We start from the raw sequence: 26946 nt of genomic DNA, 5'->3' as shown, positions 1-26946 counted from the left end.
GGGTTACAATGCGGTCCCTGTTGTCCCAAAGTCTGGACTCGGGGCTTGAATTGCTTTTTTTTCGTCGGTCTTTTGCGGCTCGCGGCCAACAACATGCGCAAGGGGCGTTGGCCTTTTCCTCCGCCCCTCACACGATACGATATTGAATCCCGTTGTATTGGCCCGCAGCGGCCAGAAGAGCTGCCTCTTCGCTCTGGGCTTCGGAGGTGTGCCCCCGCCACCATGGCTTTTCACTGCCCTCTACTGGCCGTGCACGAGGTAGTCGCAAAGACAAAGATGATAGGACTCAAATCAGAGCTATTTGGTGCCTCGGAAGCTCCGCAAGTCAGGCCACTCTCTGGCGCCTCAAAGAGAACAGAATGGAGAGAGAATAGACAGCTTCTCGCAAGGACCACTGCTGGTCGAACGACAGGTCTAAGCTGTCCTTGTTCCTGGGATCACTCTTGTAGCCGCCGGGCTGCAGTAACACAAGACTGTCTTATTCTAGCTCTCCGAGGATAGTGGCGTCCTGGCTTCCGGGAAATGACTGTCGCGCTTTGAACGGATCCATTGTGTGAGCCGAAATTTGAGATCACCATCTTGGTACGACATGGCTTGCATCATTGGTCCGCATCGAGGAGGGCCGGCATTTCTCCTCGCGGCACTGTTTGGCCAAGAGTTCCCTAGCCACTGTCGAGAGAAATGGCTAGTAATTACTAGCTGCAGGAGCCAGGAGCTCGCACAGAATCCCTTGCAGAAAACTATGGAGGAGAGGACAAGGCCATCACGGAAGAGTCAAGACGGGTCAGCACTTCGCGACCATGGCAGTCACGCTTGCCAACGCCATACCCGGCCTTCCCTCACGGACAGATTGTTTCACGCCACTTTCAAGGAAATTGAAAGAGGTCTGAGGCCGACCACTCGCAAACAATCCAGCACAAGTCCTGCTCTGTGCTGACTGCTGGGACGAAGCCGTTTCGCCTGTCGGAGGGACCACGGCCAGGAGGCGGCCTCAGCGTCCACCTTGAGAGGCCGAGGCTTGGAGACACTCTTGTTTTTACTTTTTCCTGTCGACATGTCGTCCGCCCCTCCGCCCTCTCGCAGTCAATAAATCACAAGGCTAGCATTGCCCTTGCACTAAACGAGAGCTGCATCTATCTTGTGGCCCGGCCAACCCCTGGACGTGGTCTTTGCTCGCTTTGGCTGTACCACTTGCAAGGATGCGGCCACCCTTCTCAAAAAGTCTCCATGGCTGTCTCTGAGTCTGTCCCTCTCAATGGGGGAGCTCCCTACAGCGCCGCCACCGTTCTAGTTGAGACCGAGATGGTATCTCGGTCTCGTATGTATTATGCATGTGCTAGATCGGCTCCTCAGCCGGTGCCAGGTTTCAGCCGCTCAACTGCATCGTCTTGTCGAAGCAGTTGGACACAAATCCATCTCGAGCAGTTGCTCTTCTTCTCCTAAATCCATCACCAACGTGCTCTTTTTCACTTCCCCGTCCTTCCATATTCTTGAAACCTCCGCAGGCAACATCACTGGCACATCACCAACGCGGCCCCTCTCCCTTGGGTTTGACTCTGTTCCTGTCTCGCCTTCTCCCACCAGTCGCCTGTATAACAGCAGCCCAGCCCTCTTATCCTCGGTGGCCCGAGGATCCTGATAGGAATAGCCCTGACGGCCCTTTCTTTCCATGTTATAAATCTGATCTCATCAAGGCAGAATTGTGACAGAGGTGACCTAGATGGCGGCTAGCTTACAACTCGCGACCTCGCCAACCGGGTTTCTAGAAGGACCTGCCAACATACCCAAGGACGCACCGACCAGCAGGGCCCTGGCCAGGGCCACCACACGAAGGTCAGTCACCAGCATGAAGGGCTTGCTGCCACTTACATTGTCGACGTCTCCCTCTTCGAGCCTCTCGAGTCCGATGCCTGGGAAAGCTGTTGATCAGCGAGTTGATGGCTATTTCCCTGAGCTGCTGGCTCAAGACCTCGAGTTCTCCAAGATCGTTTTTGAGGCCCGAAGGATGACGGCCGGCTCACCCGTCACGTCCTCCTGCACGTCGCCGTTCGACGACTGCATGGACAGACCAACAAGTACGATGAGTTCTTATCGAAGCTCATGCCTGTCGCCGTATCCGTCAGCATACGCGCGCGTCCAGACCCTGGGAGCCATCCAGGAGCGAAACTCAATGGTGTCATTCCTTGATCAGCAGGAAGACGCAACCTCTGTCCATGTGGCATCTGATTCGTGCTCTGCAACCGAAACCGATGCGTCGTCTGTCTATGACGCGGCGCCGCCCTCCTTTATGACACGACACCGCCCGTCCATGGACCTGAAAGCAGCTTCGTCGGATCCGACAAGAAGGAGCCTGCTTCCACTGTCAAAGCTTTCGCTCTTGTTGCCTTCAGAGAGCTCTCGCGGCGGCAGCAGCTGGATCGAAACCGACTCAGACGTCGAGGATGAGGATGCCAGCATATATGGCGCCACGCTCCATCTCTCACCAAGGCCGCCCACGCCGCCCGAGTTCGAGGTCGGCATTGACTCTCAGCCATCCAGCGGGAACGTGCATAAGCTTCTGCATCGGAAATCGCATTCGGCCGCTGCGGCCGCCACTCTCGCGTCACCACTGGGACAACACTTGAGCCACTCGGCGACGCAGGTGCGGCGGCCAAGCTCAACGCAGTGCACCAGGCATTCCAACTCTCAGATGCAGTATCCCGACAGCCCCGAGAGCATCTGCATGCCCATGTCTCAGTACACTCCCTCCGCGCCGCACTCGCAGAGCCTGCACTATCTGCCCGACAGTGCCCTCTCTCGGCGTGCAAGCAACAGGTCCAGCATGAGGACGGCCAACAGCCATGAGGCTGCGCGGCTGAGTGACGAAGATGCCAGAGCAGAATACAATCAGTTCATGTCTTCGATTGACGCAAAGTACGCACCTAGACTTGACAGTGTCTACATCCGCCCCTCGCCCCCTCCGTCGCCGCTTCCCAGCGTGCAAATGTGGCTCAACGGGAGCGCGCAGCTGTTTTCTCTGCCCTTCCAGAGCGATGAGCTGGCTCGAGTCGTGCCTCTGCCGCCTGATGTGATGGAAACGCTGAGGGTCACTACGGCATGTTTCCCAGAGACCATGCTGCTCTCTTCTAGCCTGACTATCGAGACAATTCGAACGTACTCTAGAAAGGCTAGGAACCCAGTAGTCGACCTTGCCCTTCTCCCGGGCCCGCGAAGCCATGCCCCGATGTCGAAGCAGTCATTATGGCGAAGGGTAGTCAAGCGGGGACCACCACAGCCGGGTCAACGGACTCGTGATGTGCACACTCCCACTGCAAGCTTGCTGCAGTCACCCAGCGTGACGTCCCTGGAGTCCATCAAGCCGTGGGCATCGGTCAAGAACGTATTCGGGAACTGTTCCGACTACATCTGCGATGCGCTCTATTCTCACATTGTCGCGTATAATTACGTCTCCGCTCTTGTCGCGCGGTACCCGACCTCTCAACACAATGGGCGCTCCGAGTCACCTGCGGGATCACTGCATGAGGACATCCCGAAGAAGGCGGCCTCGCTTCTGGGCCTCAATGAAGGACCCCCCATGACCTCGGCAGCATCAATCCGATCAGCGAGGAGATTCAGCTCTTCGCACTGGGGTAAGGAAGACGTCATGACGACGAGCACGGGCTCTACCTCCACCAGCCAGGACATGGCGCTCAGGAACATCCAGACAGAGCTTTTACGGTGTATCCGGCGTTTGATTGCAACTGCGAGGCTCATGGCTGAAAGCAACACCACGGATGAGAAAGTGGTAGAGATGGAGATGGAGGATGGGGACGTGCTATTTATGCGAAGCCTCTGTGAAATTGTGAGGGTGAATGAAGAGGCTTCAGCGTATCTATAATGTGGCAAGCCAAGCATCGGGGTGGTTTAAAGACTGCCTTGTGCTGGATTTCTTGGATGTGTCCCATGGATCTTGGTACTATATGCGTTGATGGTGTTCTTTTATTTCCCGCTATGTTAGATATACCTGTCTGATGCGTTCTGTTGAAAGATGTCCTTATGACGGGAGTTGACGAGCTGATCGGTGGCACCATTTGCATGAAGAATACACGATCATTGTCTGACGAGGGTTTACTGGAACCTCGGTGGCCGTTGGTGATGGTAACCAATTCGGTTCTTGATAGATAGCGTTAAAAAGTTGCTTTTCTTTCCCCCCATGCGCTCGGATGATTTGTCAACATGAGGTCAACAGCAATCGGACTTAAAGTTCGGATCTTCCAAGTACTTATAAGAGGGTATCGTCTAACTTCACTCCAGTGCCAACATGAGCGGCAGTCCAATCTCCCTTTGCTCACCTACAAGTCAGCAAACAACTTGAACCAACATCACACCTCCAACGGCCCCTTTCCATCCCCAAACAACTCTTCATGCCAAGGCGTACTCCCCTTCTGGCACACCCCATCCCAATCGATCGGCACCAGCCTCCCGGGTCGATCATCTTTCCTTGGCTCAAAGACGGTTACCTGCTTCTTCCCGCGCTGCTGCATCTCTGGCGGCCAGTACACCAGATTACGTTCTCCACCATCATCCCCACGAGACGACATGTTCAAGAGTGGTCTCGGTTCTGCGTCGCCGTCATCTTCAGAGGAAGGCTGGACATGCGCGGAAACGAGATCCCGGAGGCGGGGATGGAACCACATGAGACTCCACCAGTTCTTGAGCCGCCACGGTTTGAGGCCGTCGATGTAGGCGTTGTGGTGGATGCCTACGGGGACGACGCCGAAGAAGAAGTCTGTGTAGAGCGGCATGTGTCCCCAGGAGACTTTTGCAAGAGGGTCGGCAGCTGCAGTGATGTCTTTGTTATCTATGAGTTCCTTGGGGATGCTATTTATGCGTGGACCATCGGGAACCCCTGCTTTGAGGGATTCGGCGAGGACGGCGTTTGCATCGTCAAGCTGGACAAAGTAGCCGTCTTCTTCGGCGGAACAGGTTGCCGGAATAGTGGTGAAGTTGTAGTCCAGTCCGATGCCGAATTCGAACTGTTCGCCCGCGAGGGCCTTTGCAGCGATATCACGTACTTCCGGACTCAGAACCGTCAGATCATACGTCGAAGCGCTGCCGTTCCAGGAAGAAGAGAGCTGCTGCGTAACCCATTCGCGCCAAATCTCCTGCTCGCCGAGGACTTCCCCGAGGAGAGCCTGGTCGCTCCAGAGCTGTCTGCCACTGAGCGCCACGGCGGCAATCTTCTGCTTGCACCGGCGGAGGACTTGACGGAGGGAGGACATTGTTCCCATGATCATGCCGCTGTTGATGCATCTCGGGCGGACCTTTCTATACTTCCGGGCTGGGTCGAAGAGCAAAGGGAGGACGGTGTCTGTTTCGGGGCCGTAGAGCTCCTGCGGCATGGGGGACGGGGGCCAGTGGGCGTAGTGGGGGGAGGAGCCGGATTCGCTGTCTGGCTGGCAGTCTTTTGCGGTGGTGACGATGATGGATTGTTTGGGGGGTGGGAGAGGAAAGTTGGAGGAGGAAGAAGAAGAAGAAGAAGAAGATGCTGCTGCTTGCCATTGCTTCTGGAGGCGTTCGTTGGCTTCGTCGTTGAGCTGGTGGTATCGTCGTATGAGCACCGAGGGAGGCAGCTGGAACCAGATATCGTACGCGTCCACGAGAACAGCCAGGTCATCGTCGTCCGCGCCACCGTCAATGTCGTCACCATGGCTGAGCATCTCTTCGATGACGGCGAGCAGGCTCTCGAGCTTTGCGATGTGGCTGCCTGCAAAGTGCCACTCTGGGCGGTTGAACTCGCCGCTCCAGTTGAGCAGCGTGGGGAGGGGGAAGCCCAGGGCGACGGCGGACAGGATGCTCTTGCAGAGGTTAGGGTGCGGCGAGTCGGCGGGCATGAAGATCCGGAGACGACGGTTGCTGCCGGTGGTGGACTTTAGGGGGGTAGGGTTGAGGGCTGAGAGGGCTTCATGGGTGAGGATGCCGGATGATGGGGGGGTTTTGGTTGTGCCGTAGCGGAGTTGTGTTGAGGCGGACTGTGGACCTTGGTTAGATGATGGATTGAAAGTTGTGTGAGAGAGAGAGAGAGGAGGTTTGTGAGTTTACCAAGGCTGAGAAGAAGAGGCTGGTGGTGAGGATCACGAGGCATATGATTTGCCATATGGCGCCGTGGGAGAGTAAAAGGGAGCATCGTCGGTATGTAGAGGGCTTGGTAGAGGTGGGTTGGCTATGGTGTTTGTGTTTGGGTAGGACGTGGTATTCTTTGTGCGCTTGTTGAAATAAGTTGGCGCGTCTCATTTTCACAACTCGGTGTGTTGGTGAGATATTGGGACAAGCTTATAGAAGTCTTGGGAAACACCGCGCATGATACATGCTCGATATTTTGTCCCATTCACGACGATGCCAACCATGTGAAGACGATTGAATGTGGAATGGCGATATGAGTGATGTTGGTTATGATCTGTTGAAGGGTTCTCCTGGAAGCCGCAGCCTGTATGCACATGTTCTAGCCGATCATCTTCGACACTCTGTTCATGCACACAGAAACGTGGGTCTCTTATCGAGCCCCCGTGCCAGATCCAGCAGCGATGAACACAAACCCACTCAGGGGGGATGCAAAGACAATAGCGGTAAAAGAGACACGCATCATCGTGGGCTTGACTTTTGATTAGCTGAACGACTCATTGTATTTGTTGGGTTGCTACTAACCGGGGGCTTTTGATCGGTGCCGTCAAATCTGAGTTGACTCCGCGACTTTCGAACCAGGCGGTTCCAGGCGCGGGCTCTGTTCATTTTTTGGCACTACTCGCACGTGGGCGAGGATCGGCTTTTAAGGGGTCAAGCTTCCACAGCATCAACGTCATCTGCGGCTGGCTGGGGGCGGTTGACCGTTCTTTTACCCTCTCTTGAGTGGGCGTTGTTGATTTAAATGTGCCTCATTACTGTAAGTACGCACAGAGGAGTATGCGTGTGTGCATGATTTGCGCAGCTGGGTCACCGGGGTGATCTATGCCCCCCTTAGCTAGTAGAAGCTGATGAGAGGCGCGGTTCATCTACTCACTCGCTATCGTCCTACAAAGAGAGAGTTTAGTTTAAGTGCCTATTAGGTTATACTTAGGATATGATCAACTCTAGGCCGCTCACAAGAAGAGATATGAGGCTATCGTGACGAGCCACAGGTCCAACATCGTCCGCAACTTATACAGCTCATTTTTACCTTACGCCTCCGCCATGCCGGCACTGAAAACTCCTCCTCGCGGGTCCGGTGCTGTGTCGACTGCCGGATGGGACTTGCGGACATTTATCGCTTTTGGCATTGTTGGTGAGTGCTGTTCAATATTGCCTTGATGAAGATAGCCTGTCGTATTGACTGAGCCGTCACTTCATCGGCAACTGTATCTGAGTTGACACCAACCTGTGTTCTAGGCTTTGCAAATGCCATTCTTCCATACATCATCCTCTCCAGTCTCTATCTTATTATCACCTTTTCGCAACCCATCGTCTTGCTCATAGAGCTGTTTCCTGCTCTTGGCGTCAAGCTTCTCGTTCCTCACATCTTGCATTACACGCCACACTGGTTCTGGCTTCTTCTCCTCACAAGCTGCTGGATCCTGGCCACCATCGCTGCCAATGCCGCGCCGCCAAATGTCATCGCCCCTATCCGCCTCTTGATTGCGCTACTTGCTTCGGCCACTGCCGCAGTTGGTGAGGTCTTCTTTCTGAGCCGGCTGTCGCAGTACGGCAAGACGGCGCTGGCAGGATGGGGGACCGGGACAGCAGTGGGAGGTGCATTGCGCGCTGTGCTGCCGGTGCTGGTGACGGTCCGCATGGGCATCATGCTGCGTGATGCGACGGGTTATGCTTATTATCTGCTTGTGGCTTTGATGGTTGCTTATTTCCTGGTGCTTCCGTCACCTCGGAGTCACAGAGGAGAGAAGTGGCCAACTGAGATTGAGCTTGCCGCTGAAGACGACGCTGTCTCCGAGATGGGAAGCCAAAACTGTTCACTTCTGTCTGCAAAACCCTCCTCATACATCAGCTTCTGGGAGCGCTTCCGAAGTAATTTGCGGCTTCTGAGCAACAAGCTTCTCAGGCTATACATTGACCCTCTGCTACTCGTCACAGCCGCGCAAATCTTTGTGCTCTCGGGAACACCTCGTGCCAGCATGGTGCTGCAAAACTTCTCAGGCTATTCCACGTTTTTAGCTGCATACGGTCTAGCATTCCAGACTGGGAATGTTATAGCACGATCGACCGCTCTGCTGCTCCGAGCCAGAAGGCCAAGACTTGTCTTTGCCATGTTGGTAGCTTGCTCTCTGGCTGTGATTCTCAACACGGCACTAATGTTGAGCGAGAATGTGTACGTTGCTTTTGGCCTCGTGTCTGTTGTTGGGTGGTTAAGCGGCTTCATGTATATGAACATATTGGGTGCTGCCATGGAGTACTTGGGCAGGAATCCGGAGGCGGACGCTGAGTTTGCCTTGGGGAGTATTGGGGTTGGAGAGACTGTGGGAATACTCATTGGAGGGCTTGCTGGGGTTACGTTTGAGGCACAGCTGTGTGGGTTGGCGAGTCGGAACGGACGGTGGTGTTCTACTATCACATAGACGATTTATTCCAGTACCTCTGGTGATTGAGTTCACCTTCGAGGTCATTATACCATTAGGTAACTAAACACGGAATCACTCGATATATACGACATTAGTCTTCATTGATTTCAGTCCAGAGTGCTTCTATGTGTTTCTTAATTAGGATATGGAAGGCAATGTGTCTCATCACATGAACCTTGCAGTCGTAGGTGATATGGACCTGTCATTGGGCATACCGAGCTTTTAGTCTTCAATTCAAGATGCTGAAAACCATTCGACCACTGCTGGACCTCCCCAATTACCAATGCTGGAAGCTGAAGCGACCGGTTGGCGTTGATTCATATTGGAAATACTACGTTTTATCAAGTCCAAATCTGTCACACGTGTCCTAGCTGCTGTTGCCATTAAATATCGGTCCTGAGGGTATGATGTTGAGCTGGGCCTTGTCAGTCTACATGCTCACATAGTAGAACCTAAGATACATACTTAGCACTAAAATGGGATGCTATATCTCTTGTCGCATGGTGCTTCCATACCTGGCGTCTAAGGAAGCTAGAACGTGATAGCTAAGGTTGAACTGGTTTGCAAGGGGGGTAGATTGTGCGAGCCTGAGATGGTATCGCCACTCCAACAAGCAGATCTCTTACATCTAATTACAAGTCGTAGAAGCTTTTGGTGCTTCTTCCAAGACTGACACCAAGGTAGTACATATGGTAGCTTCATGGAGCCCTCTGATAGGACCGTGCAAACCGAGTTCCAATAGTTTCGTACCGGAATGTCTCATGGAGTGTTCATCCTTAGGGTTGAAACTACTATTCATCGACTTCTCGTCAACTCCACGACCAGTAGAGCGTTAAGCTGCAGAAGAACATTCTGAATGTATTATCAATCAACCTCATCTCTCTTCTACAGGACAAAATAATTATACAACTGCAAACCACGCATGGTTAGCTTGTATGGTCCCTTAACATCCCTCAGCAACTCAAGGTATCTTTTGCCCATCTGTAAATCCTATTTTGGATTTATTCTTACTTGAAGTTAGTCATCTCAGGTGTTATTCTCAATGCACCATGTATTCCTGGCTACTAGTCAGAAATAAATCTCGCCGTTCTGTGATTCAGGGGTCCATCTGAAGAGGACGTGAGTTTTCTCCTTGTACCCCTGCCTCAGTTTGATTCAAAGCCCAGAACCATCATAGTGGACATGATTGACTAACTCATCTTTATGATGACATGGTAACCCTGAATTACACCTCTGGTATGACGAGCCTCCCTGGATATCGATATTCTCGGATGACAGGCAAATTCCCAACCGGTATGCACACCCCATACTTTACCGTTCTGCAGGAAGGGCTCAACCAAGTATCTCGGTACTTGACACGTTTTCTTTGTCATTGCAGCTTTTTCGCGTCAGTTCCTTGATTCCTCCCACTCAAATGATACCCTACGCTGACAGTCGCCCGTTTGCTCGGAACCAGAGCGTCCGATTACACAGCCTCGCCGGTTGCCACGGCTTGGTAATGAGCAAATAGATTAACGATTACTGAGCCCCAATTCAAATGACGAGGTCTGAGATATCGTGGTTCAATCGGTGCCGTGGGATTTCGTGTCTCCGATCATAAGCTGATTTTGTCCGAGAGATCTCGGTAATGACATGGCTTTGCGGCTGCAAGATGATCGTAAGGAATACAGATGGTGGCTGCCTGACTCACCACCTACTGCTGGTATCTTGGACCTTCCAAGTATTGGAATAATGGACGATATTAAAGGCTTCAAAGACAATGTAGAGAGCGCCATAAAAATGCCTTCTATGTGCCAGATGGCCTTGCTGTAATTAAATGTCATTACCAATATATCTTTGCCTATGCCTATAATCAAATCGATACATCACTTTGACACCTCCTTGCCTTATATCCGGGGTCCTCAGCGGATACAACATATCCGTCCAAGGGGGTACCCAAGGCTGGAGGGCGTCCTGTACGTGTTGTATGCCGCTGACGCGGAACATGGTTTTGCCACGCAATAAAGCTAGGCAGCCAGAGGAAGGACGGGAGAGTCTCGGGATTCAAAAAGAGGTTCTCGGTGATCACATAAAATTGTATGATTCGAATGGCTTGCGAGACCTTCCATCAAAATGATATCAGATCGGCTCAATGCTAGGGGGGCAACCCGGTGTGGCATGACGACCCTGCGTTCCCACCGTTCGTATCCATAGTTACTCTAAATTTGGAGGTGCAATACTTTGCCTTTCCAATATTGGCGTGCCGTATCCCGAAACGACATGAAATGATACGCTGTTACGCCCTCTATCCCCGCCTGCGAAATCCTGCAATGGGGAGAAACTGTTAGCCAAAGGAATGAGAGCGGCCGCAGTATGTGCCAGATGCTGTACCTTGTTCCTTGACTCCAGCCCACGTTGACAGTTTCTTGGTTTTCAGGATCCTAATGATACTAACACCCATATGGTTATAATACTCAGTTCAGCTACGTCAAGTCGTTCTTACTGGTTACAAGATGAAGCAAGCCCATCCAGTCAAGACCATCTCACAAAGGATGAGCCTTGACCCGACGTTCCATTAAACTCGCCCCTAAAACTAACCGCTGCTACCCATGGGAAACGATTTTAGCTGCTTGATACAAGAAACAGCTAGATAAGGATGGTCAAGTAGAGATCGAGCAATGCATGCTCGGTAAGGAAAACAGAAAAAAGCTACGAAGTTGCCCGCAGAGGTAACCTAAAGGAGAAAGAGCAAGGTCTGCCCATGTGTATGGGGATGCATCGAATGCTGTACAGAGTATGGTGTTCCTCGGAAGTTAGCGGTGTTGTGCCTGGCTCGAGGAAAGCTTTTTCATATCTGTACACTGCCGTGCGGTTGTTGAACATCGTGTACCCCCCCTATGCTCGCACCTGAACTCCGAAAGCTGGTCAGCAACGCTGATATCTGCGGCTAAACGCCGAATCAATTGAAGAAAAGACCAAGGAACAGGTGAAGCAAAACTTGTTTTGGGGCCGTTCATCTTGCCCACGATGGGCTAGTAGAGGAGTTGTCAGCCTCAGAATGCTTTTTTTTCAAGGGCTGGCATTCCTTCTAGACGAGTTCCGTTGCATGTGCGTCGCCCCGTTGGGGCGGTCGCGTACTTCAGGCGAGCCCTTCCAATCTGGGGCAAGCTGTGCCAACCTACGCGTAAAAGGTTGCCTGCCCTAACGAGAGAAAACCCTTGGCATGGAGGCAAAAGGGGGGGAGATGGATGGATGGATGGGCATGGGATGGGCCATGTGTTTGTCCTTGGGCTACTTGTCGCAGATCTTTGCGGGGGATGGCTCCCACCACAAGGGGTCGTGGTTCGGTCCAAATCGTTGGCCGAACATGACAGGCAGGGGACAGTTGCCCCGAACGAACGGACAGGCCTCGAGATGGGGGAGGGGTGGAAAAAACGTACGACTTCGCATATCTTTGTATTTTAGCGGTCGGAGCAAATCTCTGCACATGCTTGTTGGCGGCTTCAGCCGTGTTCCGATTGGCGTCTAGGAGGAATTCATGACCTGGCTAATGCACTCGTCGGCAGCCCCGACGACGTGATGCCGTGCCAATACACCTCCGGGAAAGCTAGCCAACGGCCCCCAGAGTAGGCCATATACTATGCGGATGAGACTTGGCATCTCGCCAGTTGTCGACAGGCGCCGGCGCTATCATGTTTTTGTCGTGAATAGATCACTTGCTCACTTCGGGTCATGATGTAACGGCACTTCTGCGGACTCTCGTCGCCCCTCCTGCCATGGCCCCCCTCCCCCCTGCCGACTCCAAGTCCCCTAAAAGCATTCCAGCGGATTATTTTCCTTCTGGATTGCTGGGAAAACTCAACTAGTCAACCCGATCCTTGCATTGACTACTTTCAGCCTCGAAGGAGCACTACGATTCCTGCGAGCCTACGGGCTATGGCGATTCGACGGGCCAAGTGTTAGCTTCCAGCCTTACCCTCACCTTGCTTGGTGAGACAGAAGCCAAGCTTCGGCATTTATTCCTTGCACCCTGCTAAGTGGTAGGAAGCGTCAGATCGTTGATGGCGCTGGCGTGTCTTCGTGTAGGGCACTCCCACGTTAGCTCTGTTTCCTCGCCCAAGCAAGCTTTGATGCCTCGAGATATCATCATGAGTGATCGCCTCGTATAGGAGCGTAGGCCATCTATTTGGCGCGGCGTAAGCCAGCTCGCCAGTCTAACGGATTTGCGCCTAGCTGGTAGTTGATGCCAGGGCTCGCTCCGAATGATTATAGGGGCCCGTCTGGTTGCTGATCTCTTCAGCTGTATGGCAATGTAGCACTGGCGCGGGGAAGCTTCTGACATAGGGTACAACAAGCACTGTTCGACTGAACTCATCCCGGTCTTCTTCATTGCTACGCCCACACCGTCAGAGACCCTTTTCCAAGTTCCCGCGACAACAACCCAATCACGCCGTTCAACTTCTCACAGGGGGGCATCATAACCGAGCAGAAATAGAAACTGTGGCTCATGGATCATGCTTCCTTGGATATTACTTGTTTCTACTTTAACAGGGTAAGAGAAGTTTCTTGGCATATACAGCCATTGCGGGGATGAGTGAGGAAGCACTTCTTTGCCGTTCCTTGCTCATGCAGATATCCGCAACGAACCCGTCGTACTTGATCCATAGAACAAGACCCAACACTGCCAATAAAGCGGGAGGCCGCAGCCGTGGTTTCTTCATCAGGTAGTCCTCAGAACGGCTCTTAAGTGGACTTACAATAACTATCAATAAATCCGCATCAACTTCCCTGCAGTCTGCCGCCCAAGGACTTGCTGCTCTTTATCCGACTGTCAGAACTGGTAGCCCCACTCCTCTTATCCGGTCATCGCTGATTGGCCCATCCATCATGCGGATTTCCTAATTCGGTAATCTCCCACTTTGGGCATCTCGATATGAACGTTGGGCTTCTCTCTCTCTCTCACCACGGCCACTACCGACCAGATATATGACAATGGCGTAAGTCTCTTGCCCGGTGTATCTGTTGTAGCGGCGGTTATAAGCTGCAGGAGTGACCCCTGGTTGAAGGAAAGACTATATGCTGCGACTATATGTTGCCACTGCTGTTCAATGGCCCTTCTAGGACTCCCGGCCGGCCTCAGCGCCCGCACGAAACGGCTGCTTCATCTTGGCAGTCTCAAGTAGCAAGCAAAGCATAGTTATTCTTAGGCGGGGTCAAGCACCTGGTACCAGGTAGTATTGCAGACGATGTCATGGAGAAAGAGACAGGGGCAACCTTGAAACCGCATATGGCTGGGGGGGTTCTTATATGGCCGGAAGTCATGTATGGCCAGGACTTGGCAATTCCCATGGGCCCCAGTAACATGCCTTGTCATCGTAAGCTAGGTTTATACAGAAGACATGGACTGAAACAATCCCGCCATGTCAAGTCAAACGGCGTTTATCTGCAATGCTGGAGAAAATATATGGATACCCCATCTCATCGTAAGCCCGCAACTCCCCGCCTTGAAGCCCTGCCTTGTCAACGGAACCAAAACCGGCGTCTCAAAACTCCGTACCACAAGCGATATCCGACCACCATGTCGTCCAAGCATTCCCCCAGTCAGCAGCCCAAACGTCAACTTCAGCAGTTCCCATATCCCAGCATCTCACACACTCGAATGGCCACTCGCCGCACATCATCCACGTGTTCTCATCCCGCCTTCAGCCCCCCCTTTTCGCCACCGCAACCGCCCATCCAGCTTCTAAATTTCTTCACGAATCGCTAGTTCGAAGCACGCGAGAGATCCTTCTTTGGCTCACATGAACCTGCAAACAAGAATAGCACCTAGAAACAAGAAGCCTATAATTGGAATTGTGTCGTGCAGATCGCTTGGCTTCTTCAGACCCCGCAATCCGTTTGTAGAACGATTAGAGGTGGCTGACTCGCGAACCGTGATCTGTGTGCTACGTCTGACTTGCTTGTCGATGTACTTGTGACTTAGATGAGCTGCTTTTGTTGATAAAAATTGCTGAATACAATCTAGCCCATTGCCTATTTCCTCTAGCCAAAACAACTCCCCTCGAGCATTTCCATCACATATCAGCTCAATCTCCGTACATCTCCATTCCTCCCATTCCCTCCTTGGTTAGGTTACCAAAGCGCCAGTTTCACCACGTGAATCCAACAGAGCAGCCAAACAATTGAATAGAAGAAAACACAATCATGTAAACTCCAAAGATACCATTGCCATACCCAAAGGCCTGTATCATATAACCATTGCCGAAACACCATCCACCCTTTTACTCCTCAGCTCCAACTCCCCCATCCCCCTCCGGCTCAAACCCATAATCGTCCTCATACACATCCGAATCTTCCACCTGTGGCGTCCCCGCCCCGGACCTCTCCCGCATCGCGCTCAGCTCAGCCCGTATGTCCAGCAGGATCTCATTCTGTCGACGTATCAGCTCCGCGAGAGCATCCGTGCTCACGGCCGCGGCAGCCGCGGCAGCCGCAGACGTGGACCCTGCCGCTGACGGCGCCCTCCGCTTTGCCTCCCGGCGTGCAAGTAAGTTGTACTTGGTAGCCAAGTCTTCGTACTCTGGGACCTGTTCTTGGTTAAAAGCGGCAAGTAGCAGCGAGTGAGCTTGTTAGCAGAGGTCGATGACGAGGAGTAAGAGGAAGAGGCGGGGGGATTTCAACAACCAAGTTCATGCGTGGAGAAAGTAAGGAAACACTCGTTCAGAATCCCATCATCATCTTCTTCCTCGCAAAGCATGCACACTGATGCCGCTGAGCGTCTGGGACCATGAGTAGAGACTTGGAGGACAGGACAGGAATAGACTCGACCAGCAACTGATCCGTAATGAAACACTGACCTCCTCGCCCCGGGACACTTTGAGGGACGCAGCCGCAACGGCGCGCGCGGCGGGCTTGATTTTGCCATCTTTGTCTACAAGCAACTAACGTACAGGAGGTGTTCAGCAGGAGTTATTGTAAGCAAGCAGCAATGACGTCGATGGAGGGTAAAGCAGTTAAACGAGGTGGACGACAGCTGTAGACGGCTTGGAGGGACCACGTACGTCCTCGCACTTGTGGTGGCCGGCGACACAGTGAGAACACTTGGCGCTCTTCTCTAGATTTCAAGCGCCAGCCCAGGAATGCGGGCCTCGTGTCAGTCGTGAATACCAGGATGTCGATGGTGGCGGGATGCGGAGAGGATGCGCAAAGGGACACCCTCTCGGGAAAAGGAAGAACAAGGTAGCAGGAAACAGAAAGAAGAGGGTGGGAAACAGGGGAGACAGAAGACAAACGAACCACCCTGTCCACGGCAGACATGGCCGGGATTCTTGACCATGCGTCCGGCGCAGGGTCGACACGGCGTAGCCCAGACAGGGCCTTTCTTCTAACTCAAACAAGTATCTGGTTAGGTATTGAACAGGACCGACAACCGCGATTCGTTGTGAGTAGGAAAGGGCTTCAACTCACAGCTGGAGGCTCGGGGGACGTATTGGACGTTTTCCGGCGCGGCATCTATTAGAGGATCCCGACGTTACCCCAGGTTGCTCCAAGGGGTTATGCTGTCAGACGGACGAGGACGGCTGCGCGCAACTCACCACTAGCAACGATGTCTGCGACGAGGGGACGTCGACGGCAAAGTAACGGAGAAAAAAACAACTGTTTTTCCAGGACAAGCCTGGTGCCACACTCGTCGTACACGCACGCCCTCGGGGATCCGCTTCCTTCGGGGCGTTGGAGGTGCAAGTTGGTGTGGGCGAGAGCCTCGACAATTGGAGTGAGTTGATGTCCAAAAGTCCGGAACAAATACTTCAACGGCGACCGGAGACCACCGTTGCTCGAAGGGTGTTTGATGACGAAAGCGAGGGCGCCTATGACGGCAGTGTGTGTCTAGAGATGTCGATACTCCCACAGTCTGGTCGGTTGCCGAGGGTTGTTGAGCCAGAATAGGATCGTGTAGATGTATATAATCTCAAGTCTCCGTAATGGCGAGGGAATGGGTCGTCTCCACACCATCGGGGTGGCCAAGGGGTCAAGTATGAGTGCGGATGACACGCAGGTCCCCAGATTCGGGCTGGGAAACTGACAGGGACGTCGGAATGGATATCGTATATCCTGATGAGAACAGACACTTCCGCCCGCGGAAGTTGAAAACGAAACAAAGTGAAGAACAGACGGGCTATAGAGCTTGCGAAGCTGCTCCCGCGGTCTTGGAGTCTCAAAGTCAAGGACACCTACAGCTGCCGCCTGAGGCCGGTACGCGCGCCACCCTCAATGCCCTCTCTTCTGGGTGCCGGCGTGCGATACAGCCTTGACCCGCTCCGGAGACGCTGCGGCTGCGGAGATGGAGGGGGGCAAAGGACAGAACGTGGGCTTACCCGCGGCCCCCCCAACTGCATCTCCGTTGCAGCCCCTCAGAGCTCCAATAAGCCCTGCACGCACGACACCACCTCTCGGCGGAAGACTTGCCAGCTTCAGTAGTCGAGAAAAATGTTCCGGTCTCGTGAAGTTAGTCAAGGCTAGCAGTAAGGCTGAATGCTGGCCGCACGAGGGCAGGGTGTAAGTCCGCGTTTGGGCTGAGCGCCCAGTCTCAGGCCGGCTTCGTGCCCGACAAAACAGATGAAGGCACTTCAACTGTGTCGAAATTTCGAGGACAGTTCTGGAACACAACCAAACCTTTATTCGCGTGAAAAGAAAAGCCAAAGCCATCGATAAAGAGGGAATTCGAACAAGAAGAAGTAGGCCATCTCAACCAAAGGATGGGGAGGGGAAGTCTCTGGAGACAAGGCTTGCTATGAGCCTGAAACGCACATTGGTCGGATCGAGGCGCTCAAGCCTCGCCGATGAAACGTCAAGCTACAGCCGAGCTTAGTAGTAGGCGTCGACTTAGGTGAGAATCTTGCGAGGCCGGGAAGGATGCCTGTGCCGACATCGCACACCAATTCTTACGCATGAGCACCCTTGTTGCGCCTTCGATCCGTCCTTTAATCAGGAGGAAGGAAAAGCCCATTGCGTTTATTTGGGTTGATAGTCTTCTTTACCTGATAATTTTGTCGTTTCCACTCGCTCACATTATCATCATCTTTGCCCTTGGCTTGGTTCAGGTAGCTCTGAACTCACTGTAGGTCACCTCCCAGCTCTCTAAAGCACATTTCGCATTGACTCGTAAAATGAACAGAACCTCCTCCTGTTAGTGATCGGCAAGGAGGATTCGAGCCATACAGTAGTAGCTGAATCTGTAGTAATATCGTTTTCATCACGAAAGAGCAGCTCCAAAAAGGAGGGCAGACTGCATGAGGCGCTGGGCTTGAACTCTCTCTCCCATAGACTTACCATACAACGTAGCACTGGTGACTTTCCTCGTAGATTGCTTCCAACTAAGCCAAAGGAGCATCAGAGGCCCTCTGCCAGGACTAGCTCGCAGTGAAGGGAATTTGGCCGTGTATTCCTCCTAGGTAGAGAACATGGAAGAATACGCAGGGCCAGCTCCTCAGTGTGCTCGATGATGGCCATAAAAAAAGCCTGGTTTAATTGAGACATAAAGGCAGTCAATCGACAGCCCACGCTTGCTGTTCGGCGATATGTTTCATCCAAGACGGCGATATTGGCGGACTCGACGTTCATCGGCGGAACTCTGCCGAGAGCGGCAGAAGCCTGCATCTCAGCTGAGTTGGTGTGCTCTCCCTGCTTGAGACCTGATATGTGACAAGTAAGAAAAGACGCAAATTACCTCACCGAGTTCGCAACCCCCACAGCTCGTAGTAAGACACGGTGACAGTCGAAGCGGCTGCCGTCGGTACACGAGGGGCCAAGGACTATGTTCTGATGCCGCAGTCGCGAAGCCAATGCGAAAAGTCTTGCAAGGCGCTGGCCGCCAGTTGCTTTAGAACGGCTTGGAATCAGCTTGTTTAACCCAATGCAGGGAAGAAAACCCTGAAGACTGCGGCAGAAGATCCTACGGAGAAACTGAACGCACCTTGTGAACGCCACTGGAGAAACGCTAGCACGCCCAGTTGCTGCCTCGCACTTGTGATTGGAAGCTGTCAGTCTTGTAGAGCGGCATTCCCTTGGTGACAAGCAAGCCAAGGGAGGCTTGATAGGTAATAATACTACTACTCGTGTTGCTCGTAATAGTATATACGTGTGGGATCCCCTGCTAGCGCTTCCCTCGGCAGCCCATATCGAACTGCACAGTAGTATCGGGATCTGCGACGGCTCGCGGACAAGTGCCGATCACTTATACCATCTGTAGCCATCTTAATCTCGAGCTTGTTCGCTTAGCCCACGAGTGTGAATGCTACATACCTATGGGCTATGTATTAGGGCGTAACCGGGCCGTGTCTTGGGCTTTTCAGCCTGCGTGCTACAAAGTAACAAGTACTGTAGTATGCGACGGGGGTCGGTATTGAGAGAAGAAAAGCGCCTGACACGAGGTGGACTTGGCAGACAAGACATGACGGCTTCGCGGGATGGCTTCAAGGGCATGAGAAGAGTTGGATGCGCTAATGCGACTCGTCTCCTTTCAGCAGCAAGTGCCGTCGATCATCTACACGGATAGCCACATTCCACGAGGCTGTCAGCTTCGTCGCCCGTTGATGAGACGGGGCACAGCCAAACAAGCGTGCAGTTCACAAGGGCTCTGGCAAGGCACGTCATATGAGGCTGTCAGCGGGAACAGGAACCATGACTATCGATGTACCTACTCGATAGGTCTATAGCAGCGATCCCGTGCCTCGACTATACTGTCCTCATTGACCATGATGGCTAGGCGGAAAGAGGCGGCGTTTGGGGGGGCTGAGCGTCTTCCCGCCTTCTTACGTCAGTATCGAGTTGGCATCTGTGCTTTGACGCAAGGACTTCTTGGTACTGCAGCATGTATTAGTATGTGCTTTGATGCCTTGCGGATCTATTAGTACTTTCGAGGCTGATCGGCACTCGAGCTGAAGGGAGAGAGAACCTACAAGTACAAGCCGTGTTTCCCAGATTTTGCCTCGATAATGTGTGCACGTCGAAGACAAACTGCCCCAGGAAGAGAGAGTATAGTCGGGCATACTATCTCGTGTTAGTTCTCAGCCCTTCAGGCACCAGAACCCAAGCGCCATCCTCTTAACACACAAACTGTCAGGGTGCTGACCACCAGCTTTTGCTCACCCCACGGCGTTGCGCAGTAGCGTCGGGGATCGGTTGGGCCGAACCAAGGATGGGTGGAGAGGGTCTTGAACCTCCATCCAGGCTTCTTGTACGCGAGAGTGGTGTTGAAACACAGCTGGACCGAGATTGGGTGTGTGGAAGAAGAGGACAGAAGACGCGGTACGGCATAGAGTGACCTCAGGTAGGCTCTCCTTGTGCTCGGGCGTAAACATGGTCCTGGGGCATCGACAAAGGGGAACTGCAAGTATACGCCCACAGCAACCACAGCTGCTGGAACCCTTCCAACTGAAGGAGACCGTCTGCGTCATAGTATCAGAGCCTTGCAATCGGCCATCTGTACCTGGGTACTATCTTCAGGGATCTCTCCATGCGAAAGGTACCTAGGTAATATTGAGTGGCCCCGGCGAGTTCTCGCTCTTTTCAATGCAAGTGAGCATCCGGCTCAGAATGCCATTGCTCCCACCAGGCCTGTTGTTACCCCAGTACTTAGACGGACTTGGTACTCCGCACGCTGAACTTGTCGAAAATAAACTCCAGACATCGGCGATAAAACCAAGGGACCTGGGGCTTGGGGTAGGTACACATCAACTGTGGGTGCGTGTACCCTGTAATAGAAAGCCTCGACTCCTCCAGTAGTTTTTGAGAACCTGCGCATGTGAGCTCGTCCTTGGCTGCCTTCCTCTCCCAGCAAACCAGCGTCACCTTCGGCTCTCGCGCCCCGGTTTCGTCAACAATCACATACTGAGCCCGTCATGTTGGCTTCAGGCTCAATCAATGGCATTGACACCTGAAACAGAGAGATCTAGCATCATATGTCTGGTCTTTGCAGCACATCCCAAGTCTCCCTATGGCATCGCTCGGTACAATTTCACTCATTGGTTCTGTATACGAGCAACACCGCAGATAGGTATTTACACAAACGACGCCAGATGTGAATCAGATTATCTAGGTAGCTCCCTAGCCTCGTAGATCCTCACACAAGACACGGCTGTTTCCGCGTAGGACAGAAATGCGGAGGCTATATTCCGTCGAGCCAAGACAACGGGTGTTGCACCATCATCAAGGTTCTTGGAAGCCGCAGATCAGTTTAGCAGCCCAGGGTAGCACCAACCCGTGGGAAGAATCGGTCGTACGTGAACCTGAATGGTTACAGGCGGCAATTTAAGCAATTCGTAAACGCCGCCGCTGTCGAGAGCCCTGGACAAACCGAAATTTTCCCCGCTGTGAGCAAGTAAACTGACATGGTTCGAACCTGAGAAGGCTTTCAAGTCCTGGCGTATGTTCGCCAATGCATCTGAACGGATCCTGGCAGCTGGAGCTGAAAGTCGATACTACCCCAACGTTGTATACACTGTCTAAACCCATGACAATGCCGAATTGCCAAAAATCCTTCTCTTCTTCTTTTGACCCAGCCTCCTCCCCATCAGTCAACCACGCGGCAGATCCCAGAAAATGCTTGCACAAGCTCGAAGAAAAAACTGTTAGTCACACCTCAAACGTCGTGTAAAACAGATCTACCTGGAAGATCCCTCCCCTCCCCAACCCCCCTTGTACACTTTCTCCTCACTTCCCCATCCCACCACCAGAAAGGGCAGCCCACAACGCCAAGATGGTGTATTGCGCTGGCAAAAGAAAACGCATGTGCTCCGCGAGCCATGCTTGCCAGCTGCAGGAACATGGGCGGCGAGCTTGGCTACTTCTGTTGGCTTTTTTGCCGGCAAAAGGGCTTCTTGAGTGGCCAAGCTGATGACCGGAAATGCTCCGGGATACTATCAGTGACTGGTACCGTACGAGGCATTATCTCGTGGACAAGCCGAATTCTGAGATTTAATATAGGGTTGGTATAGTAATCTGATCAACAAGTACACAGAAACACCAAACAAGACATTCCAAAGTCCGACATTATCTAATCCCCTTATGCACTCCAATTCTTAAACGCCATGAAAGCGTCCCAGTACCCCCTCCCTATCCTCCAACCAGATCTACGTGCACAAACTGCGCGTGCCTTGCGTGCCCGCCCGCGAGCCAAGCTCTATACGGGATGAATCTGCGCAGCGGTGCTCTGCATATGCAGACCACGCTCTTTTCTTCAATAGCAGCGGTGGTAGCCGCTCAACAGCCATCCATACAATACGAAAAAAGGGAGAAAAGTTAAAGCGGTGGCAGTAGTACCAGCAGGCACCCCTTCGGTCGTAAATACAACTCTTCTCTTTCTCCCGTCTAGCCAGCCACGCTCTCCGGTTCAGGCGTTCCGAAGCGCGAGAGGGATGCCTCATTATTACTTTGCTTATCTCCATCTTGTTTTTTTCCTCCAATGCTCACGCGCCGTCGGACTTTAATACAGGTAGGTGGAAGTATATCTGCCCTATGTGCGTTTTTGTATGTTCAAAGCCGAGGAGATAGGACCTCAAGTGTGAGTCGATGACTCTCATCACAGACAAATGCAAATAGTAGCCGTACTCCACAGAGCCCAAAGCAAGAAATAGCAGCCCAATTTCGACATCCGAAGTATATCTTCTGGATGGATGTATGTATCTATCCACGTCCATGTGCCCTTACCCGTCCTCCATCCCAACCCCTCGGGCTCTTTGCTCCATACCTTCAGCTTGTCTCGTCTTGTTCTGTCTCTGATCGTAGTATCGTAGTCGTAGTATCTTTTGTTCCATCTTCTGGTTGTCTCGCAGTTCCCGCTCTCCCCTCTGATCCCATTCTCCCCCTTGCATTTTGACCAGAGTGTTGGTAGGACAAAGCCCCAGCTAGTATTCAGTACGTTGTTTCACTCTTCATCTCATAAATGTCCCGAGTTTATGTGAGACCATACGAGAACGTTACGTATACGACTCCAAACCGCCCCTTCAGGTATCCATCAATATCCTCAACCAAAACAAGAACAGGAGAGAACGGGACTGAGAGCAAACAGGGATCTGCCTTGCCGTTCCTCAATTGTACACACCGTTATCTGTGCAAAATACAAGCGCAGTGGCGTACAATTTGCCACGTTTTACCTTCCACAGCAGCCCCGACCTGCAACACCAAAGGAAATGCCCCCCATACAGAATAGAAAAGACAAGCCATCGCATCTGCCCTTCGTCTGCCTTTCTCTCTGGGCAGTGTGACCTCGGGACACTTCCCGGAGGGGCTGCAGTTAGCCGCCCACCTCGGCCTTGCTCTGGCGACTCCTGATGCTGTATGTGTCTCTCGTCCCGCTTCTCCACTCACTGGAGGTATGTAGTTGTATATTCCATTGATCATGTGTGCCTCTCGGTGAATCTTGCACACTAGCAGAGTCAAGCCAGCTCCACTGGCTATTGGTTTGGCTGCTTACACTGGAGTCTGATGTAGGCGCTGTCTGAGCGATATCGGCTGTAGTGGTTCAAGGACCAATTGCTCCAAGTTCATAGACATGAGAGCAGTATACCTGCACATGGTCCAAGAGCTTGTACCTATATCCTAGAAGTATTCCCAGTCCCAGAGATGCCCCCTGGCCCGCTGGTATTACATGCTCGGATTCTTGCCGCTCCGGCTCTTCTGTACGGCTGCCTACAGGCATCACAGCATCAGACCTGCGTGTACAAAGACCGCACGTCCACCTCCCGTCCGTCTAGGCTCGGAACGACACGCCGCTAATGCACCCGGATCGGGTTCTAGTCGGGCAACTGGAACGCGGAGGGAGATGCGGAGGCGTGCCGTCATGTTGCTGAGCCACTGCTGAAGACGGGCTGATACTTGTTAACGAAAAGTCCCCCCTATGCGAGGAAGGAAAGTATTCGCAGGCCCATCGTGAAACGGCATGGACTCCCAGTAGTAGCGTGGGGGATAGGATTCGTCGGCATGAACAGGCTTTTCAGCTTCTCACGCGTGCATCCCTTGCCGATGATAGTCAACGCATCACATGGGCCATGCTTGAGTCCAGGATGCGCTCCGTTCGCTTCTTTGAGCGCCCCATTGGGAAGTGCATGCAAGCATGCATCAGAGTCAACCTCAGTCTGCATCTAAGCCTTTGCGAAGGATCTCCCATAGAGATATGAAGGAAACCTCCGTGACCGTTGTGAAGAGCGGCCAGTCCGGTCAAGGGAGGTTGCGGTTACGCCGTTAGCTTGACGGCACCATGGCGGCCACTCCAATGAGGAGGCTCAATTACCGCCAAACCCAACGACTGCCTCCGTCGTCAGCAGCATCCATTAACCCTGCGTCGCGTCATCAGCGCTCTGGGTCTTGGCACCGAAGCCGAGACTCCTTCCTGATCTTCCCCGAGCAAGCATCAAAAGCAGCATAGAGCTTACGCTGCAGCCATCGTCACGACGACAAAGCATTGTTTCATGATGCAATCGAAGCGCAATGACCACCAGCCAGCCATAGCCTCCCCCTTTCCTGTTGTCCGACAGCGAGGGCAATACTGGACTCCCCGCTTCGTATATGCGGCATTCTTTGAAGCGCACGTACACTTGGCGGTTTGTCAATTGGTACCGTCGGCTGTGTAAGTGGTCATAGGATATCTTGCAAGCGCAAGCCATAGGGCTGGCCCGGTTCCAGCCCTTCTGTCGTTGATCTATGTAGTCGAGGCGCAACCTTGCCTGTCCGTATTAGCAGGCGGACTGCTCATCCAGCAATGGCATTTGCAATTGTCATCTCAGGCTGCACCAGTCAGTGCCTGGACGGGCAGCTTCTGTAATACAGAGAAGAGAGACGAGATGAAAACAGGCTCAGAGGCAATCGTGCCAAGTTCGAGCTAAAAGACGCTGATTACATGTGCCACAGGACAATACAAGCATTGCCTTGAGCTGGAGGGTTGCACCACATATGGAGTACTGTAGACCTAAATGAGAAAAGGCAAACCGCGGCTTTTGCTCTGTCGAACCCAAGTGAAACTGGGCGGAAGGCGCCAAGCTGGCCGAGTCTTCGATGAGACCATCCCAGCACTGCCTATTCGCGGCGAGAACTTGTCTGCCGTGCGCCACATGCGGTAGGTGAGAGACACGCAGCAGCGAGCAGTAGTGAGAGTAGACAGCATTGTGGCGTGGCGCCTTAATGAAAAGGTACTTCGACAGGTGCTGGTCTCTCCTTGTTTTCGCTGCGATGCCATTGCCAGCGCCAAAGACAGACATACAGAAAAACTTCATCTCCACGGACGGCGATCAACGAGCTCTCGTAAACAGGGCAGCCGCTGTTTGTCTCAGAATGGGCTGATTTTTCTTCTCATCACTATTTTCAAATACGAAAGTGAGTGACGACGTAAGGAGCAACGAGGACAGCCGTCAACAAGAAACAGCTGCTGCGAGGTGGTCGTGAAACTCCCAAAGGCAAGGCGTTGCTACGGCTCGCGCGCTTCTGAGCAGCCACTGAGCCTGGTTGATGACACTGTAGGTAGGTATGTTTCCGATCCTGGATGGTGGGCTTTTCCTCACTCTCCCGCTATCACTCGAAAATAAGACGCCATCCTCAGCAAGAATGGGGTCTAAGTAAGCGAGCAGTCTGGGGCAACAAGTGGGAGCAACTGGTGGCTTCAGTCACTTGCTCACCTCTCCCAATTCCTTTGCCGCTCTCGCGATATCCGATGCTCGAAGTCCGCGCCGTTCCTTCCGTGTCCGCGTATCCCTGATCTGATCTGTTCAGCGGTGCTTTAGTGCCCCCGCGACACTGGAAGCCAGGGCCGCGACCTCACGAAAATGGCCATGTGTACTTCGTACAAGGACTTTGTATGTACAATTCTAGAGTCCTTGCTTGTGGATTCAATGCGACGCTTGACCGGCCCAGCGAAAAATAGAGACGCGGATGGTGCCGTAGCGGCTCCGTAGCGGGGGTCAGGGCTTCCCCCCCTTCCCCCAGGAGGGGACCAAGATGGCGTTGATCTCGGGCCATGGGTGATAGTTAGCGTTGATTGTGGGAGCATGAAATGCCCGAGCAATCAACAGGAAGTAGTGCCAGCGCTGTGCGAAGTGGCACTGCCTTTTCGTCGAACATATGAGGTCGAGAGGCGGGAGAGCACGAACGGCGACCAAAAGGGCATCGAGAGAGCACGAAGGGCATCTCTGCGTCATCAGTGGCCAGCTCATCGACGGCTATCCCCTTCCCTCTGCTTTTCGTCGCATTGCATCTCCGCCCGACCTTGTCATCAAGCAAAATCAAAAGGGAAACCAGGGGTGTCGACATGACCAGGCCTGCCGAGAAGATGCCAGCGGAGAGCCCGCAGAGCGTCATGGCTCAACAGAGCCAACCAGCGATGGCTTGAAGCAGCTTTGTGATGCGCGTCGAATAGGGCACCAGAGACAAGGAGACAAGGAGACAAGGAGACCTGGGAGATGAGAAACACTGGCCGCAACTAAGCGATCTCGGTTGCTAGGCTTGGGCTCGGATAGATCTTCCAGGTGCCGGTCTAGGCTGTGGGCCTCGTCTGCTAGACACATCCCCGGCCATCCCTAGGCTACTGTATCCAGATCGTCCTCACTAGGCGACGCGCTGCGGACCCGATGCTCGTGGGGCGCGGGAAGCGCATCGGAACATTGAGCCTAGGGATGTTGGGACCAGCGTCGTGTGGGTAGCACTTGGGCCTTGTTGCTCACCTCATCATTTCAGGCTGTGTCTTCTCTTCGCCGTGTCTTCCTCTGCCTCTGCTCATGCCACTTCCTCTCCAACATACTCTGTTTGTGCTCGTTTCAATACCCAGGTTGCGCAGAGGGCCTTTAGCCGCCTGGGCTTCTGCAAAGACCGGGGTCAACACTCCTCTCGAATCGCGATGAGCCCAGGTAGTGAAGGGTTAGACGGCGGTGAAACGACGATGCACAGTCGAGTCTATTTTAGATGCGCCGTGTCTCAGAGTCTGCTCATGATACCTCACCGAGGCCGCTAGGAAATGCAGCGAGGTCCCATATCACCGGTAGGACGGAAGAGAAGACGCCTGTGAGCCTCGGAACTCGTATGCGGTAGCCCTGTCATGGGCATCAATCGGGAAACGCCTGCCTGAGGTGGGCAGCTGCGTTGCGCCTGTGGTACCGGTCACGAATGCGCCACGCCATCTCATCAGAAGTCTAACAAGGATGTCGATGGTAGGGAGTTAGAGAGCCCAGGGAAGCCTAGTGGGCATCGATGCGGACAACCACTTGGTTAAGATTGTGTGGCTTTTTTCTTTCCCCCTCTGTCCTTTCGTTTTGCGTCTTATAGCACGGAACGCGGCCTTTATGTCGGGTTGTCTCGCTGACCTCTTCCTAAGACCGCCGCGCTCGCAAATATTGCACCG

General features: G+C 53.2%; 4 protein-coding genes across 4 annotated transcripts; 2 read left to right on the top strand and 2 right to left on the bottom strand.

Moving 5' to 3' along the window:
* Positions 1–1846: 1846 nt before the first annotated feature.
* On the top strand, positions 1847–3877 carry BBK36DRAFT_1128721 (hypothetical protein; the record flags this gene model as incomplete). The annotated part of the gene is made up of 2 exons (XM_024891653.1): positions 1847–2028; positions 2098–3877. The coding sequence occupies 2 exons, from the start codon at positions 1847–1849 to the stop codon at positions 3875–3877; spliced, it is 1962 nt and encodes a 653-aa protein (XP_024745890.1).
* A 484-nt stretch (positions 3878–4361) lies between these two features.
* Positions 4362–5873, bottom strand: BBK36DRAFT_1128877 (hypothetical protein; the record flags this gene model as incomplete). Its single annotated transcript, XM_024891676.1, has 1 exon — positions 4362–5873. One exon carries the CDS (start codon positions 5871–5873, stop codon positions 4362–4364), a length of 1512 nt encoding a protein of 503 aa, XP_024745889.1.
* Positions 5874–7206: 1333 nt separating this feature from the next.
* BBK36DRAFT_1128755 (hypothetical protein) lies at positions 7207–8582 on the top strand (the record flags this gene model as incomplete). Its single annotated transcript, XM_024891659.1, has 2 exons — positions 7207–7297; positions 7402–8582. 2 exons carry the CDS (start codon positions 7207–7209, stop codon positions 8580–8582), a joined length of 1272 nt encoding a protein of 423 aa, XP_024745888.1.
* A 6263-nt stretch (positions 8583–14845) lies between these two features.
* On the bottom strand, positions 14846–15901 carry BBK36DRAFT_1164573 (hypothetical protein; the record flags this gene model as incomplete). Its single annotated transcript, XM_024894659.1, has 4 exons — positions 14846–15151; positions 15422–15505; positions 15626–15678; positions 15861–15901. Coding segments are annotated over 4 exons (484 nt in total), but the record flags the coding sequence as incomplete, so codon positions are not given.
* Between the last annotated feature and the right edge of the window lie 11045 nt (positions 15902–26946).

This window comes from Trichoderma citrinoviride, assembly GCF_003025115.1.
Source record: "Trichoderma citrinoviride strain TUCIM 6016 unplaced genomic scaffold BBK36scaffold_16, whole genome shotgun sequence".
NCBI classification, from domain to species: domain Eukaryota; kingdom Fungi; phylum Ascomycota; class Sordariomycetes; order Hypocreales; family Hypocreaceae; genus Trichoderma; species Trichoderma citrinoviride.
Note: the sequence above shows the minus strand (reverse complement) of the source record. Positions and strands in the feature narration are given on the sequence as shown.